Source organism: Ictidomys tridecemlineatus, chromosome 8 (assembly GCF_052094955.1).
Source record: "Ictidomys tridecemlineatus isolate mIctTri1 chromosome 8, mIctTri1.hap1, whole genome shotgun sequence".
NCBI lineage: Eukaryota > Metazoa > Chordata > Mammalia > Rodentia > Sciuridae > Ictidomys > Ictidomys tridecemlineatus.
In genome coordinates, this window is record NC_135484.1 from 85,470,667 (window position 1) to 85,490,208 (window position 19,542).

The following is a 19,542-nucleotide window of genomic DNA, read 5'->3' on the forward strand; positions in this document are numbered from 1 at the left end:
GAGACCAGATAAGGCCAGAGTTGCCTTGTGGCAGAAGAATGGATTGGTGTTGAGTTCAGATTAATTATCCTGAAAATTATTCCCACCTGGCAGGCTCTTCAATCTTTAGCTCTAGTTCAACTGTCAGCAGTTGGGGGAGGACACAGAGATTGTGTAGCAGGCAGGCTTCTGAGTTGGTCAAACCAGCTATTGCAGTCCAGCAGTATGAGCTATGATCTTCTCTCAGTTTCTCTATGCTATGTATCCTTATGTGTAAAGTAGGGGTCAGAATAGTGCTGATCTCATGGAATTTATGTGAAGGATTAAATATAACATCATTATCCTTTATATACAAATGAAATATGTCATCTTAATTATTTCTTTTATAGTGATATCTTTTAATAGGGAGCTTTTTAAAGACAGGCTCAATGTTTTTTTTTTTTAAATAATCTGAGCACTTAAGCCCTTAATAATGTTGGCTAACTATAATCAAATCATGTACCTCAGGCTGAAATTTCAAGAACTGAGTTGCCAGAGTGAGCAAGAAACTATGAAGACCTAGCAAATTGCTTTGCCTTTCCATGGTACAGACTCTGAAATCTCAACACCGTGCAGCTTTCTCTGATTTGATGAGATCACTGCTTTTCTGTTCCTGCCTAGACATTTTGGAACTGCCTGTAGTTACCCCCCCATTTCAGTGATATGCCCTCACCCTCCCAGTTACGTGCCATCTTAATGCATACATATTTCACAGATTTACTCTTGACAGTTTTTAAACAAACCATCAGTTGCTTTGGCCTCCCATTGACCTGGCCTTATAGACAATTTCACACCTTATAGATCAAACAATTGGATGACTTCATAGGTAAAAGTCAATCAATTGTTTTAAAAACTATAAACGTGGGTGGTGTCATATCTTAAATTGTTGCCTTGTCTCAAATTTGGCTTATTTCACTTTATGAAGATAAAGTATGGTCTATAGCAAGTGGATACTAGATCTCAAGGTTTTTTTATTATAATGTGACATAAAGTTAGTGCTTACCAAGATTTTTTGATTATGAAACATTTGAATACACTTTTAGAGAAATCTAGAGGTCATAAAATGAAATTAATAAAACTAATAATTTATTGTTCTACTTTTGCAGATATGTTTACTCCCTAAGAGTCTATTGAAGATGACTGAGTGAATGCATTGGTCATCTTGTTAAGCTGGCATACTATAAGGCAGGATTCTATAAACTAGTTTAGGACCCAGAAGGAACAGATGGAAAAGGGAACCAGGTACTAAGATGAGAGGTGCAGGCATTGATATTCTGGTATATCACATCACCAGAAATGATTTGGCAATTGGACAACAGAGTTGTCTCTTTTATTAACACATTCAGACAGCAGCAGAAAAACAACCTTCCATTTGATTCTTACTGAGATTTATTGTTTTTAATAATGCCACTTTTCAGAAGTTTATAGTCATGTGCTCACGTAGACAGGCTGACAAAGTGAAAACTTGTATGTGATGCAAAGTACCTTTTGGGCCGTAGATTAAGACATAGATAGTGCAGTGACAAGTCAAGTCAAATGCCCGCAGCAGACAACAAATCCCAGCCTCCCCTTCCCATGCTCTGGCTCCCATTTTGCACCATTGAACCCACAATGGAAACCTGGCAAAACATAGAACACAGATGGCTACCGACTGACATGAAAAGTAAATTTTATTAAACATGTTTACATACATGAGTTGGAAGTTCATTTAAAAGCACAGGGGAGTGTTAAGACAAGTGGTCAAAATAGAAAGATACTATCCAATTATAATCATTTGATTGTTGGCCACTAAGACAGAACGGAATCTAGTAGAAGTGCACCAATGCTTCAGCTCCTCCTGCTCAGCCTGGTGAGCAGTGGTCAATCTGTGCCCTGTGGAATGATGGGCAGATAATTCTGGCATGTGTAAATAATAATAAATAATTCACTTGGTGCAGGCAGTATGTCTATGGATTAAAACCTAGTGTGTACACAGTGTCTACATGTGTTACAGCCCCACAGTAGGAATCTACACCAAAATATTTATTAGAAGGAATTTGGTCCATACTACATCACGTTTTCCAGAGGGTAAAAAATAAAGTCCATCTATAGACATTTCACCCCAGACCCAGACTGAGTCTGCTAAAACCTGCAAAATGTCTATAACAAAAATGGATGGCTTAGATTTCTTGGTTATTTTAGTATAGTAATTAACGAGCAAACTGTACAAGTACATGCAACATACAAGCTGGCCTATGTGGAACTAACATACGTTATTAAATAACCTTTGTTTCTTTTCTTTTTTTTTCTTTTTTCTCTTTTTTTTTTTTTACAAAACGTGCATGCAGCTTTGAACAGTTCCAAGTCATGCTGATCTATTTGTGTAATCACAAAACTGAATGACTCGTAAAAGGAGGGAGAACATATCAATGCACCTGCAGAGCCTGCAGTTTGTAGCACATATACAGAATGTCACAGGGGAACATCAAGGCCAAGGAAAACTCAAATGAAGGAAATGCAAGTTGAAGTTTGACTTTGTTTTATTTTCTCCCAAAAAAGTAAGATACTTTGCATTAAAAAAATCAAGCTTTGTGCTTGCATCAACCTCAAAGAAATGTAAACTAAAATTCAATAAAAACATTAGTTTAGTGCAGAATATTTCAACTGGAATTTCCAGTGGCATACTGAACAGCTCATACCGTGCTCTTTCCAGGGCAGATGAAGGTGTCTACACTGAGGCATGGCTGAGAAGCCTGGGTGTAACTGACAGTGTCTTAGGCTCAAGTCTATTTCTAGTCACCATTCTGGGAAGTCAAAAGTACGTTTTGTACACATGAGCATATTTTCTTTTGATATCAGGAAGAAAAAGGCATTACAAGGAGGGTTTTCAAAGTACAATTATGTGGTAAGTTTTAGTCCCCAGCATTAGTTGCAGATTGACTTAAAAGTCTTCCATGCGAAACAAAGGAAAACATAAATTAATTTTCTGGAATGCAAACGGATATGTTCCTCATTTAAAAAGTAATTCTGTGATAATTTATTCTGGAAGATAACTTTTTGTCTTTTGGATTTCCACACGTAAGACTTTGAAGAACTATAAAATGAAAGTCAATGGAAAGCTTAATTGGCCTCACCTCATCTATCTCTTGAACACTTTGGGGAGATGCTACAGAGACTGCTTCAGCCCTTTTTTTGGATACTTTTGGAAAAAGAAAGGAAGGGTCTCTGTTAGCATTACAAAGCCTATTTGGATATAGTAAAAAAAAAAAAAAACAACAACAACAGTGGAAATAACAAATACAGTGAGAACAAATCAAAACAATAACTCAAGAAACCCAACACCAACAAACAACACACAAATAACCAAAACATACAAAAGAACAAAAAACCTTCTTAAACACCAGGGAAATAACACTGCATGTGGTCTGTGCAGAAATGTGTAAAATACAACTTTTCACAGAGTGAGAGTTTCCAGTTTGTTCAATTTGGTGTATGTGCATGTGTGTGTGCAAGTGTGTGTATGTGTGTGTGTGTGTGTGTGTGTGTGTGTGTGTGTGTATGAACTTGAAGTTTCCTCTTTTTCTATTTGTTAGAAGCATCAGTGACTCTCACTAGCACGTTGATTCTCACTGTAATTTGATAGATTGCCTTGTTCTGTCATATGAAGCCATGTTTGAAACAACAATTGGGACATATTATTGAAAAACTACTACAAGCAAAACACAAGTTGATTGTCTGTCTCCAACAATGCTTTTGATCATGAAATATCTGGTATCCTGAAAGGTAGAGTTTTATTGGAATGACTCTGGTATGAGTTCACTATGATCGAATGCAGGGAGGCCCAGTTGAACTTTCCAGAGATGATTGAGAAGCCCGGCGGGTTAGGGGAGTGACTGTGGGGTCCACCAGTGATGAAGGTGGGAACAATTTGTACCATCCAATGACCATGCTGGAGAGATCAAGTTCTTCCAACAAGATTTGAGCCACACCCATGAAACATTTATGGTCCATTCTGCCATAGTCTCCCCACACAATCACCTGTAGAGACACAGAAATGCAACATAATTGAACTTTTTCTCTTTCACATGGTTGATGGGTTCAACACATCTATTCAGTAAACATGGGCCAGTCAGTGAAGGAGAAGAAATGCATTCAACTCCAAGGAGGAAGCATAGATAAGAAGAATTACTAATGTTATGGTGCTTAGAAACACTTGGCAATAATTTCAAATTTGAAAGAATCAGAGTATTATTATCCTAGTCAGTGAGAAGTGTTATCTATATAAGCTGTGCTAAAGAAATAAAGATCTATTAAAATTAGCATACTACAGTGACACAGTCACATCAATGTTTATAGAAGCTCAATTCACAATAGCTAAAGTATAGAACCAACCTAGGTACCCTTCAACAGATGAATGGATAAGAAAATGTGGTCTATATATACATAATGAAATACTACTCAGCCATAAAGAAGAATGAAATTTGCTGGTACACAGATGGGAACTGAAGAATATCATGCGAAGTAAAATAAGCCAATCCCAAAGAACCAAATTCTCTGATATGTGGATACTAACTCACAATAAAGGGGGTGGGTAGGGAAGAATAGAAGTACTTTGGATTAGACAAAGGGGGATGAAGGTAAGGGAGGGGGAATGGGAATAGGAAAGATAGAGAATGAATTGGACATTACTATCCTGTGTGCATGTATGATTACACAACCAATGTAATCTACATCATGTACAACCAGAAGAATGAGAAGATATACCCCATATATGTAAAATATGTCAAAATATATTCTACTATTATGTATAACTAATAAGAACAAATAAAAATATAAAATTATGTAAATTCAACATCTTTCTTGTATAAATACTATCTAATAAGCAATGTAAATGACTATATAGGTCTAAAAAGTAAAATTTTTAACCTTGGAGGGCAAAGCAAACAATTTAACTCAAGGTACCAATGAGTGCATGCACCATCGGTATATAAAAATGATAACATTATTTACTTCACTTTTTTATATTATAGACTTGGTAGTAAGGTGAAAGGTTGAAAAATGACTGTGAGCTGGTGGTACCTTTTGAGGATTTGCTTAACAATTTTGATTTGATAGGACGTTAATAAGTAGTTGGCTCATTGATAGGTATTGCAATCTGGATGCTCTCCCACTGCTGTTGGGTAAGCTTTCGATCACATGTAACGCCCAGGCTCTATGAACATTCTTCAGTTATCCATCAAGGTTCTCTACTGAATGCATTCGACTGCTTTACACAAAAAGGGTTGGTGAATCCTGCCATTGCAACTTACTGAGTAACTTTCCCAAATTAATCTCTGTGCTCCTCAGACATAGTCTTTAAAATGATAACAATATTTATTGTACATGGTAGTTACAAACTTTCAAAAGAGAATGGTATATGAGCACCCATCAAATCTATCCTGGGTTCACCACGGTGCCTATATGCTTATCTTTTTATTCTCCTTTCTTCCTCTTTTTAGTTCATGTCTGGTACACAGTAATTCTTATCTATCTATCTATCTATCTATCTATCTATCTATCTATCTATCTATCTATCTATCTATCTATCCATCCATCCATCCATCTATTCATCCATCCGTTGAGGAGAAGAGAAGGATGAGTCAGGGCAAAGATAGAAGGAGAGGATGGAGAAAAGGGAGAGAAAAAATAAAAATTTTGTTTTCCACTTAATCCATCAGATAGTTAATACTATATATTTGTGTATTGAAAATTAATTACTTGTGGTTATTTTTTCTGTGCAAGAATATAATATTACCTTTACTGAATTTTATTCTTTTCATGTTTGTCCATGCCTTTGGTATTTATATGGTTAACATAGAAATTATAATGTCAAAGGCCAAATTATTACTGACCTGAAGAACTTTACCCTGTGGACTTTCATCAAAAACCAGGGACTGCTGATACAAAGGATCAAGGGTTTTCCGTGCAATTCTTGTCTTCTTCTTGGCTATACAGGCTCCATTTTCCAAAAGATAAACTTTGACATATGGTGCTAAACAAAGGTAGATTAACAAAAAGAAATTAGTATTTGGATGCACTTTTTGTTTTTAAATTAGAAAATACCTTATTAGAGAATTAGAGATGCTTATTGACTATGACCCATTAACTATTTAGATCACTTGAAATATCCATTGCTCTAAATCTAAACACCTACATATTAGCACTGCTGTCATTTTCCTCATTTTAAACGAATGTATACAAAGTTATCTTGAAGACTTTTGACTTGCCTGGTTTATGGCAGGCATTACAATTCAGGTTTATATTTTAAAGATTTTAAAGCTCACTTTAAAATTAGAACTAAATTCTTTTTTCTTTTTATTTACAAATATATGGAAAGAAAATAATTGATACAACTTAAGAATGAACTGTATTTAAACTTTTAAAAATATGATGATACCCCTTCTAGTATCTTCTAGCAGAATAATCATGCAAAGAAAATTCAGGTCCACTTTTATACAATCAGAGTTCACAGAGGAGCTGTCTTTTTAATCAGTTGGATGATGCACAAGCAAGCATATAAAATCCAAATGCAGCAAACGTCTCAGGGTTCTGCCTAATATTCACTGGACCATGCTCTGATGTTGTCTGTGTACTTATTAATGAGCAGAACTTTCCCTCACCAGGTGTCGATTTGGAGCCAGGTTTTTGCGTCAGGCTTCGTGCTCTAATAACTTCAACTTCTAATTGGCCCTTTTTATCCTCCATTCCAATTTGTATATCACCTGCAAGTGGAGGCAAAGGAAAATGTCTCAGCTTCTTTGCAGTTATGAGCAATTAAAAAGCAGAGGCCCCTAACAAACTCCAACTATCTTTATGATCTTTATAAAGAAATTAATTTTAGGAGGGCCTGCTCTAACTCACTTTTCCTTCCTGGTTTTCAAATCAAATTTTGATCTTTCTCTGTACTAATCCATTTTAAAAGCTTCATGAATTAGTTGAAAAAAAATCACCAACTACAACACTGAAGGATTTGCATGAGTCTACTCTAATGAGCTCTTTCCTCTATTGTGATCCATTTGCTTATTGGTGAAATATTTAATTATTTGTCTTTCCATTATTTATAGAAAACTATCATTAATATTTTGGTGAATATCATAGTAATCTCGTAAGTACCTTTTTCTGTCTTTGCATCTATGTATCATCATCTTTGTATCATACATTTTCATTTTATTGACAAACAGGCCACTGAATGGATGTGTATTTACCTATTTAACCAGTCCCCTATTGATGAAAATATGGGTTATTTATATTGTTATGATTATAAAAGCATTCTGCCGAACAATTTTAGAAGAGTTATTGTACACTTGATCAATTATTTCTTGAACATTATGTTCCTGGATTTTAAGTGTACATATCTATGGACACTCATAAATTTCATGTACACCAGCAAACATCCTTTAGAAAGCTATAACATTTCTTTAGAAAGGCTATCACTAGAAATAGCTATCTGCCAATTTCCCATGCTCATTTAGAAAAATATTTTAGTTGTCAATGGATTTTATTTTATTTATTTATATGCAGTGCTGAGGATTGACCCCAGTGCCTCACACATGCTGGGCAAGCGCTCTACTACTGAGCCACAATCCCAGCCCCTCCCATCCTCATTTTGGTATGAGGAATATATCTAAGTTTTGTCAATCTGATGATTTAAAATTTATATTAATTTGCATTTCTTTGGTTATTCGGGAGGCAGAGGCTTATGTAGCCCCCTATAGTTTGATATGAAATTAGGTTAGCAATTAGAAAGAATAGGAGATAGGTCCCTCATTTTTATTTCTTTGGAATGTTAGTTCCAGAATTTTCATGTATCCTGCATTCACATTTTTTTAGAATTCATCTGTGAAAACATCTGGACCTATCCCCCAACCCCTCTGCTAATTTTTAGTGGGTAGAATATTTCATTCTTATACTCCTATCCATGCTTATACTTCTATCCATGTTTTTTCTACCTTCTATTTCCTCTTAAATTATTTAATGGGTTATATTTTTGAAAATATAGATCCCGAGACAGATTTCCAAATTTTAGACACTTGTGTAAGCAACTTTCTTTCTTCACTTAATGTTTCTCAGACACCCATCCAAGTTGATGTATAGACATCTAGATCTTTCCTTTCAGTAGCTATATGGTAATCTATTGTGTGACTATTCCATATTTTATTTAAATAATCTCCCTTTGGGGGGTCTTTTTTCCCCTCTATATGGGGCTATTATAAAAAGTGCTGCAGGGACTGGGCCTGTGGCTCAGTGGTAGAGCACTTGCCTAGCATGAGTGAGGCCCTGGGTTCCATCCTCAGCACCACATAAAAACAAACAAACAAATAAACAATCAAACAAACAAATAAATAAATAAATAAAAGTATTGTGTCTATTTACAACTAAAAAAAAGTGCTTTAAAGACAGTTTTGAGGGTACATAATTAGAAGTGGAACTGACTGGTCATAGCACATACACATTTTCATTTTTATTAAATATTGGCATATAATTAAAAACTGGGACTGAATCAATATTTAACTTCCAACAATCGTGTGTGAGGATGTGTATTTCTAAAAGCATTTGTCTTTATACTGAAACATTTTTTTTTCCTGGTAGAATCTGGTGTGTGTACACATGTATAAATACATGTTTGTATAAACTCTTATCAGACTAAGTAAGCTTCATTGTATTCCTAATTTACTGAATTTTTTTTCTCGAATTTATTAAAATTGTAGATTGACACAATATCTTTATTTTATTTATTTTTATGTGATGATGAGGATCAAACCCAGTGCCTCACATGTGCTAGGCAAGCACTCTACCACTGAGCCATAACCCAAGCCTTGAAATTTTAAAATCATAAATGAATATTGAATTTTATCAAACATTTCTTCTGCATATATGAAGATGGTCACTTTTAGTCTTCAATTAGATTAATGTGGCAAGTTATATCAGTTTATCAAATATTAAACCAGCTATGTGTTTGTGGAAAAAATACTATTTGGTTGTGATATTATTATTTTTAATATTGCTGGATATTTTTGCATAAGGTTCATAGGGACTTTGGAAAGTATGACTAATGTTTATTTCAGTTTGGAAAATTTCTCAGTCATTACATTACATTTATTTATTTATTTATTTATTTATTTATTTATTTAGGTACTGTTGATTAAACCCAGGGGCACTTAACCACTGAGCAATAAAATCAGCCCTTTTTATATTTTTATTTTGAGACAGGGTCTTGCTAAGTTGCTTAAGCCCTCATTAAGTTGTTGAGGCTGGCTTTGAACTTGCAATCCTCTTGCCTCAGCTTCCTGAGCTACTGAGATCACAGGTGTGTGCTACTGCCTTAATCATTGCATTTTTAATTGTGTGTTCTGCATTATACTCTCCTCCCTTGTTCTGGAACTTTAATTGCCCAATTATTAAACCTCACCTTTTATCCCCATCTCTTAACTTCTTATTTATATTTTCCATTCATCTACATCTGTGATAAATTCTGGATAACTTCTTATGGCTTATTCACTAGTTATTCAATTCTCTCCCCAGCTCTGCCTAAACTACTGGAAACTCAACCATTCAGTTCTTAAGCTTAGTTATGTTTTTCAAATCTATAATTGTCATTGTGTTCTTTTTAGTGGTTTTTATTTTCTAATGTCATTCACCATCTTTTTTTTAAAGCTCTTTGAAACATGTCTTTTTAGTTTAAATATTAACTTTAATATCTGGAATCATTTGAGTTTTTTCTCCATTGTATGCTGCTTCTACATTTAAAATTATTTTGGTTTTCCTTTCATGTGTGCCTGGTGTTTGTGCTTGATGTCTGAAAATTGTTTTTAGAAAAAAGAAAGTTGTTACTTAGGATGTTGTCTTTATCAGAAATGATTTATTTTTGCTTTTGCAAGGTGTCTGCAATCTTGGATCACTTTAATCAATATCAAGGACTTATGTAATTAGAGCTCTAGCTTCTACAGAGTTCCACCTACTTCCAATTTGCACAGATTTTCAGGATAGAGATCTTTCAGATCCTAACAGAGAGCAAGGACAGATCAATAGGCTAACTTAAATTCTTGGCCTAAGCCTTACAAGTAAGAAGATACACAGCTCAGCTCCTTAGATCCTCTGCAGGGAAACACAAAACAGTAAATCCCTCAAGTACAAGAGTAGCTGTGGACATAGGCTCACCATTATCCAAGACATCTGTACTCCCCAGGAGCCAGGCACGGAAGCAAACATGTAGATATTCTAGGTATTTTCAGTAGGCGGTTTGGTATGAATTACCTACTTCACCATCAGTATAGCCAAATTCTCTGTATCTTTTTTGTTAACCTTTTTATTATTTATTTTTGACTTTATATATATGTCTGGTGAATAGTAACATATAGCTGTTTTGTTTCTTCAATATCATTGATCCTTTAATGTTTGAGAAAAACTTATTTCATGTATTGAGATTAATTTTAAAAGTAAATTATTTTTTATTATTTTGTATTGTTTTTAATTGACCTATTTTTGTTCCTTTCTTTTGTCATATAAGCACATTAATTTATTTATTCTGTCCATCCCTTTACTAGCATAGAATTGGAATATTTTATTTATTTTATTTTAGAGGCTATTAAATATTTAACACATGGACTCCTATTTTTATATTTATACCAAAATCCAAAATTAGTGTTTCTACTTATTCCCAAAAAAGAGAAAGATCTTTAGAACTCTCATGTAGATTTTAACCAGCATCTTCATTTTATTTTGTTCTATATTGCTTTTTTTCCTGGGTGCTTTTTCTTGTTTTGTTTAGGTTAAATAATAATTATTAATTCATTTTATTAATGAACCAAGTTTCATTCATTTCTTTCATCATTGCTCCTTATATTTCATTCTTTTTAGTTTATTCTTCTTGGTAAAGTATATCTTTTAGTAAAGAGTGCTAAACTTTGAGTCTGTGTGTAAATATGTATGCCTCTATTTCATCTTTATTCCTGAATAAAAGTTGGTAGTTCTTTTCTTCAGCGTTTTGAGAATCAGTTCTTTTAAAGGCTTTTTATTTATTCATTTATTTATTTTGCATTGCTGAAAAATAAAAACCTGTTGATTTACTTTGTTTCTTGGCGAAGCAATCTTCTTACCTTCCTTATGACTCTTCTTCATGACTTGAGTTGAGGTACTAAAATATCTCAATAGTGCATTATCCTTTTTTGTTTTGCAATAATCTTCATTTCAGCACTCAGTAGGTTCTTTCTTTATTTTTATTTTTTGTAGTTGTAGATGTATGCTTTTATTTTATTTGTTTATTTTTATGTGGTGTTGAGGATCAAACCCAGTGCCTCATGCATGCTAGGCAAGAGCTCTGCCACTGAGCCACAACCCCAGTCCTCTAGAAATATTTTTCTTGAGTGGCTCCACTGCCATTATTGTGTTTTTTCTAAAATGTTTCTCTATTCTCTCTTTGGGATGCTATTAGCAAAAGTTTGAATTTGTTAGTTTATTCTCCCTACATTTCAAATTCTTAAATTCAGGCTGAATTGGGGTGATTTTTCTATGGTCCTCCTTGCATTTCACTAATTCAATCTTTAGCTACATTCAGTACATCATTTAGTTCATGAACCAAGTTGTAAATATTAATCATAGTTTTCATTCTCCAATTCATTTTCTTAAAACTATATTCTTGGTTTTGTTTAACAATCTCTTTGTCTTTGTTTCCTTTGGATTACATATGAAACTTTATCTCTGAAAATGATATTATAACTAAGTTTCTAAGTTATTTTTAGTTGGCTTGACCAGCTTCTCAGGTGTGAATTCTATTTGCCGTATGTATCAGTTGATTAACTTCATTGTTCCAGACTTTCTCATTAGCTTCATGATTCTGTTTTAGACTTTAGCTCCTAGAGGTCTCTTATTTTTTTCATTTAAACTTTTAAAAGGTTTTTATTAATCATATGCACAGAGTATACATGGCCAAACAGCTGTATAAGATCTATTTTTAGTATAAATAATGGATAACAATTCCCTCTCAACTTCTGGCCTTCTAAAAGTCACTTCTCAAAATTTTCAATATTTTTATCTAATTTTTTTTAGCATTTTCCTGTTTTTAAACACTAGTTTTAAGTATTACTAACTCCCAATTTTGATCTCTTTCAACTGTCTTCCTACCTATGCCACATACCTGACAATTTCTATCATTCCAGTTATCCCAATATTAACATTTATATAATTATGATTATGTAACCTTATTTATAGCTGTATGAACCAGAACACTACGGTTACTTCTCCTTTCTTCCATACTTAATAAGTGTCATTTTATAAAAGCCTTTTCTTACATTTTTATCACTAATTCAAATCCTTATTCTCTCCTTGTTGTCTTCCATAAAGCAAAAATGTTAAGTAGGCTATAGATTTTGCCTAATAAAACCTGACGTGCTACAGTTTGTACAGATTCGATTAAAATCTTTCTATGCTGTTATCTTTAGATCTTTCTGCACTGTCATGCTGAGTATCCCATAATTTTCTCCTTTTTGTGAGAAAAGGAATTTATTCACTGGATCTATCTTCCTCTTTTTTGGCTCACAATTTAAAAAGTTCACTTAGTTCATTTTGTTGAAGTAAATCCTCTATATAGCTTTCTGATCAGTGCTGGATATGAGGAGAATAACTCGAGAATTTGCTTGTCCAAGTATGCATTATTCTATCCTCAAACTTATTTGATAATTTGGCTGGATCTTATGTTCTAGATTGGAAATCAGTTGTTATTCAGCATTTTGAAGGTATTGTTTAACAGTCTTCTGTTTTCAGTATTATTATTGAAAAGTCCAATAAGAATCTGATTTTTTTGGTAGATTTGTATAGCATTAAGTTGTCTCTCAGGAAACTTGCTTGATTTTCTGTTAATTGCCAGTGTTGCAAAATTCCACGATGATGTACATCTTTCAGTTAATCTATTTTCATCCAGTTTGTTGGGTATTCCATGGAGCCTATCGGGCTGGAATCTCATGTCACCCAGGAAAATATTTGTTGTAGTTGTTACATATAATTTTCTCCATTTATCATCTTTTTAAAAAAAGTTTACTTCAGAGTATACTATGCTAATACAGGTTGAATGATCTTTATCCAAAATGCTTGGAACCAGAAGTGTTTCAGATTTCATATATATTCAGATTTTGAAATGTGTGCATATGTATACCATATGTATGATATACATATATCATATTATTTCATAAATGAAATTCATTTATGTTCAAGTATATCTTATATATATATAGCCTGAAGGTAATTTTATACAATATTTTTACTTTGCTTATGTTTTATCTGGAAGTTGTTATAGATATTGAGATGCTCAACTTATAGATATCTATGTTTTCTTTCCTTTTATTTTTATTTTTTTGAAGCCTGAATATTTTAACTGAGGAAAAACAAAAACCTAAAAATATACACAGTAGGCCACAATTATTTATAAACACATATGTTTCAACTTTTCTATTAGGAACAGCAATTATTAAACCATAATTGTCTAATGCCATCTTCTATAGCATGTATGTATCCTCCTTGCAACCAAAGGTAATTAATTATCTCTGAGTACATAAACCTAAAATTTGTATTAGGACTACCTAAACCACTGTGGCAGTGCTGAGACCACCATATAAAAAGAATGAACACAATACCAATATCTGTTGTTTAGCATAAACATTACCTTTTCAATTTTTTTAACTCTCCAACTTCAGTTTGATCCTTTGGAAGTTCTTGCTCACTCCAAGATGAAGTTTTTTCCAATAATCTTTGTCTAACCTTTTTTAAACAATTGATTCTAAAATATTACACATTTTTTAATAAGTTGTAAAGTATGGAGGCAATTTCTTTAATTATTTTCCACATAAACAGTTATGCCAACATATTTTTATGAGTATTCCATCTCTTTTTCTGCATGCTGTGAAATGGCACCTTTATCCTATATTTGGATCTACCATAGAATCTGTCTTGATAGAGTTTTATGGTCATTTAAGGTTTATGGCTCATTTTATTTATTTTGTCTAATTTCTCAAATAAGAAAAGTGCACTAGAAATTAGAATAGTCATTTGTAACCAGGAGCACCCTAAAGTATTGTTTCTAATTTGTATTACTGTTACACTAATTTATACGATTTTGTCAACCATGACACATCAGCTTTTCTGTAGGAGAATGATTCTTACCCATTGCAGGAGTGGCAAGGGTTTGGCGGCCAACAAGCTGGGCTGGTCCCAGTCCATCAAGAAAATCACTGAACTGACTGTCAGCTCCTAGTCGCACTCCAGGAAATATTAAGCTATTAGCAAAATGACAAAAACCAAAAAAAAACAAAAAAACAAAAAACAAAAAAAACAAAACAAAATAAAAAAACGAAAGACAAAATGTTAGTTCTCCCACATTTATTCTTTTCTGTGGTGCTGGGATCAACTCAGGACCTTGTGCAGGCTAAAGTCCTGAGTTGATCTAGATTCTCTTTGTTAGTTTCCATTTGACTAATTCTGATCATGAAACATAAACACTACTTAGACAATCTGTTTACTTACTATTTGCATCGTCAGTAAGAAAAGGTCTAAAGTTAAATTTAAGATCAGATTCAGGAGTTGTTTTTCTTTTGGGTACTGGGGATTGAACCCAAAGGCACTTAACCACTGGGCACAACATCTCCAGCCCTTTTTATTTTTTGAGACAGGGTCTCACTAAGTTACTTAGGACCTTGCCAAATTGCTGAACCTGGCCTTGAACTTGTTATGCTCTGCCTCAGCCTCCTGAGCTGCAGGGATTACAGGCTTGCGCCACTACACCTGGCAGGAGAGTTTTTAATATATTAAGTGAACACTTCTAAAACCATATCCACATCTCTATACAAATGTATTACTGACATATAAGATGTAAATTTTAATGTTATCAATCTTACATAGATAATTGCTCATGGACATTAAGTAACATGATATAAAAATTTAAAACAGTGGTTAATAATTTCTTGAATAAATATTACATCACAGTTTGAGTCCTTCTTTACAAATAAAATGTATAATTTATTCTTTGAATGAATTAAATGTTCAAATTATTTGAGGATTTTATTTAATCCAAATGAAAATCAGTTGGCTAAAACATGTCTATTTCTTTCAACAATATGGCTGACTAAAAGCCTAAGTGTATGAGCCACACAAAAGGGGTGACTGTGTTCTTTTTGTTTATTAATGCAACTCTCTCTGAGGAACAAGAACCATGCTTGTTACATAGCTGGCTTTCTTTTTGAAGTAACATATTTCTTTATGGCATGGCTTTCTTTTTTCTTTGTGCTTTTACACATTAATTTCCTACTGTTCAAAAAAATTGAACAGTATACAGAATATTATCCCACTCAGACTAAGAAAATAAATCTCTGAGAGTTTAAGTGGTTTATACGCGGTAGACATAAATTTTCTTTCTTTCATATCAGAAAATAGTGTCTTTCATCTTTCATTTGCACATTGGGTTATACTACATTATCAAATTTTGGTATTTTGTAAGCAAGTTTATCTCAGTAACTTTCACATTTGCTTTTTTATGTTCTTAGCTATACCTTGCCTGAAGCATGCACATCAATCATTTGATCAAATAAACAGGGGCCAACTAGTTTCAAGAATGGGAAAGAGTATCATAATCGTTAACTTGCATAATTTTATTTCATTGTAAAAGCAATATAGAAAGTTTCCAGCAAAAGAAAATGAAATTTTAATAGTAGGTTGGATACAAGTAATTCTAGTAGTAATAGATGAATAATTATAAAAAAATTTGTGCATGGAGAATCTCCATGTAACCCACTGAACCTAATAATTATTTATTTACGGGTACTACTACCCAAATGAAAGTTCAGTTTTACCAGAAAAATTCTTAAGCATAGGAAAATGCAGATTTTGTTTATGATCCATATAAAATGGTTAAGAACTACATAAATAAACTCAAAATACATTTTTTTCATAATTAGCTAATTTCAGAACTAAAACTTCAACCATCAAAATAATGAGGTAGATAGATCCTGGAGTATTTTCCCCCTAGGATAAAAATGAGTTAACAATGTTTTAAAATCAAGAAATTGTAAGTTGCTTACAACAACATAGAGTCCGAATAATTTGGAGAAATCTAGGAAAATCAGAAATTAGTTCCTCACTTCTGAATTTTAATTGAGATTTTGGTGACAGGGCATACTATGAATTTTCCTTACAAAAGAATCCATTAAATGTAGCATTTCTATACCATATAATCAGAAGATTCATCTAGTAAAGATTAGCTTTACTAGATAATGTAAATGGCTTATTTAGAGTAACTTGGCTTTTTTTTTTTTTTTTTTTTTTTTTTTGCCTTTGAGGGACCAGGTGCAGAATGGTGATTGAAAGAGGTCACACTGGTGGAAATGGATGGTGAAACTCAGGTTACAAGAAGCAGCAGCACAGTAACCCCAGGGGACTTTGTTGTTCTGCTGATCACCACACATAGGCTGGTCCCCAGTTCATAGGACTGCTGACTCACTTACTTTCCCTCAGAGCTGTAACTGTTGATGCTGCCATCAGTGGACTCCCGACTGGGCTGTCTCACCATCTTCCTCATTTCCGCTGCCATTCCTGTTTCTGTGCTTCTCTGAATGGTACTTTTTAACTTCTTGTGGCCCGACTCTGACAGGAGAGAGTAAAAGAAACCCTAAGTTCTATTTTTAGATAGATTTTGCCCTGAATGTCAATAGGTCCTAAAAATACCACAGTGAATTTTCCTTGTAATTATTCATTTAATCAGGAAAGTAGTAGTGTCAGAGAAGAATTTGCTGAATTGAATCTCTTTACTAAAGGGTGCTTTGGCTAAAGTACAGCAGAAGGTGAACCATGGCCATAGTTCCAGACAGAACCCAAATGTCAATATATCAAAATGAACTCAGTGTATTATGGTTGCTGAAAACATCAGGGAAAATTCAGATTTATCACCGAACAGGTTAGGTGAAAAGATAATATTGAACAAACCAATGGGTTTCTCCCAGTCTGGAACTCTCCAAGCTTGTGGGAACAGACCTAAAGGAACAGGTCATGTCCTTTAAAGAGACACTTCCAAGTATTAAAAATAACAGATTTGGTACCATGAGGTATTGGAAATTCTCATAAAGTGAAGCAGTAGTAATTTCTTTGATGATTTTCACAACATTTTAACATATGCTAGTTACATATGCATATAGATAACATGAGTAGATACAAGGTACCATCCTAATTCTAAGGCAACATAGCTTATCTCATGGCCTTTTGGTGCAGCTGCATGACTTCTGACTGGCAGTTCTGGGGTGTGTCTCCATTTGCACTGTGAATTATGCAGGCCCATCATGTTCATGTTCTTGATACACTCTAGGTTCAGAGCAATTTCCTCGAGCCCCCCTGTGAAATGCACTAGCCAATATTCTATTCATAGCATGGAAATGAAACTAAGACCTTTGATTATACATATGAGCAGCACCAATACTTCAGACAAACAAAAAGACTTTTTTTCCATCTGCATATTCTATAAGTATTTTGGGTTTACTTTCTGTTTTCCGTATAGTATCATCCAATATCCATTAATAATATATGAAAATGCTCTATAAATGTTACCTACAAAATACAAACATAAATGTCTTTCCTCAGAAATCCTCTGTAGAGTAGGTACACTCTTAGATATGCCATTTGAAAGGCAGCATTTCTTCCTCTGATTTTTGGTCAGTGAAATCCCTTTGTAAATTGTCTAGTCAAATATATAACAGACTCAGTATTGATGCTTTTTATATATTTTTTAGCAGGTTGATTAAATTTTTATTGCTTTATTGCTCTTAACTTTCTTATTGCTATTTTTGTTTCCAAGATCAGTATAGGTATCAAATATTGAAGTATTTCATAAATTGAAAATTCCTTCTCATTTCATTTCTCTAAAGGATGATGGTGGTTAATAATTTAGGAGCTATTTTTCTTTATGCCCATGCTTGCTTTTCACTTTGCTTCTGTGATCAGTACTCTAATTTTTTGTCTTTTCTCACTGGTTGCTCCACTTCAGTATCTTATATGAGAACCTCTTCCTCTACAAGACTTTCAGATTTAGGAGGACTGAGCATTTAGACATTTGCAGTTTTTTCTACACTTGCTTCCCAAGTAATCCCAAGCAAGAACTTTTAGCCATTCCAAATGTGTCTGCAGTCTAGTCCTACCCTTTCTCCTAAATGCCAGTCATTAATCTGACTGCCTAGTACCTATTTAGCGGTCTGACAGGCATTCCAACATTAACATAGACAAAGTGGGACTGCTCCCCACCTCTGTCACCAACTACTCCCTCAGCAAATGGCACCTCCACTCAATTGCTCTGGTCAAATCCCTGTAGTCATCCTCAATTTCTCTTCGTAACACAACCCATGTCCAATAAATCAGCTAATCCATGTGCTTTTTTTTTTTATTCAAATAGATCATAAATCTGATACTCTCCCTCCTCTCCACTTCCTCACTTCATTCAGACCACTGCTCCAGTCCCACTTCAAGCCACTCTCGTCACTCAGACAACTGCAATATCCACCATCCGACCCTCACAGCTTGCATTCTTTTCTTACTCAGAACATTGTCCACAAAATAGTTTCCGTGATTCAAAAGATGCGAATCTTAACATGTCACTCCTTTGCACATCTTATAACCGCTCATCATCAAAATTAAGGAAACCTCAAATTGTTATGTTGGCTCACAAAGTACTAAATAATTTGGCTCCAGATACCACTTTCTCTCTCTCATTCCATGTCCTTGTTCTCCCAGCACACAACCTTCCTTGCATGTCCTTGAACACTCCAGCATGCCTTCTCAGGGCCCTTCTTACTCACTGGCTGTCCCTTCTGTTCTTGCCTTGCTTCCTCACTTCATTCAGACCACTGCTTCAATGTCACCTCCTGAGAATAACTTTTTGATCCCTATCACTCTCTGTTCCCTTGTGCTTTGTTTTTCTTCATAGCACTGCTTTGTTTGCCATCAAACCACCATCTGTTTGTTGTATGTTTCCCAGTTAGAATCTAATTTCCATGAGGCTGATGCATTCTGAGTATTTCTTCCTGTTAACTTGAGTATGCCCAGAATAGTGGTTATAAACTCTACTGTGCAAATTTTCTCATTCCATTCAGTATAACAGTTCTGTATTTATTCTTTATAAGATTGCACTGCTCCATTACAGTTATGTGGTTTCAAAATTAAGCCACCTATTTGTTGATGGGCATTTTGATGTTTCCAGTTGTTATAGGAGAGTTTTTATAGAATAAATTCCTAGAAGTTGAAATGCTAATAAAATGGCAGAAATGTTTAATATTAATAGGGATTTCTAAGTTGTTGTTTAAAAACAATGTAGCAATTTACAGTCCTACCAATATTCACATAGATGTCTCAATTTTCCCCACCTCTGACTCAAGAATTCCGTTCATCCTTTTTGGTGCGGCTTGCCCATCTGACTTGCTATGGTAGATCACATAAACTTATTGAAAGCAAGGAAATTCCTGCCTTGCTTCAGTTAGAGCCATTTAA

At 34.0% G+C, this 19,542-nt stretch overlaps 1 protein-coding gene across 49 annotated transcripts in view; it reads right to left on the reverse strand.

Annotated features, from left to right (window-relative positions):
• Positions 1–1,670: 1,670 nt before the first annotated feature.
• The window catches only part of Rims1 (regulating synaptic membrane exocytosis 1), a 443,971-nt gene continuing 426,099 nt past the window's right edge, over positions 1,671–19,542 (reverse strand). For 47 of the 49 annotated variants that reach the window (XM_078019731.1, XM_078019776.1, XM_078019736.1 and 44 more), the window contains 5 exons: positions 16,521–16,659; positions 14,188–14,300; positions 6,657–6,758; positions 5,889–6,028; positions 1,671–4,035 (listed from right to left, as the gene is read on the reverse strand). In XM_078019731.1, coding sequence (XP_077875857.1) covers positions 3,817–4,035; positions 5,889–6,028; positions 6,657–6,758; positions 14,188–14,300; positions 16,521–16,659 — 713 coding nt within the window. In that variant the 3' untranslated portion in view covers positions 1,671–3,816. The remainder of the gene's footprint in view (positions 4,036–5,888; positions 6,029–6,656; positions 6,759–14,187; positions 14,301–16,520; positions 16,660–19,542) is intronic. The other 2 variants (XM_078019737.1, XM_078019765.1) reach the window with 1 other exon arrangement.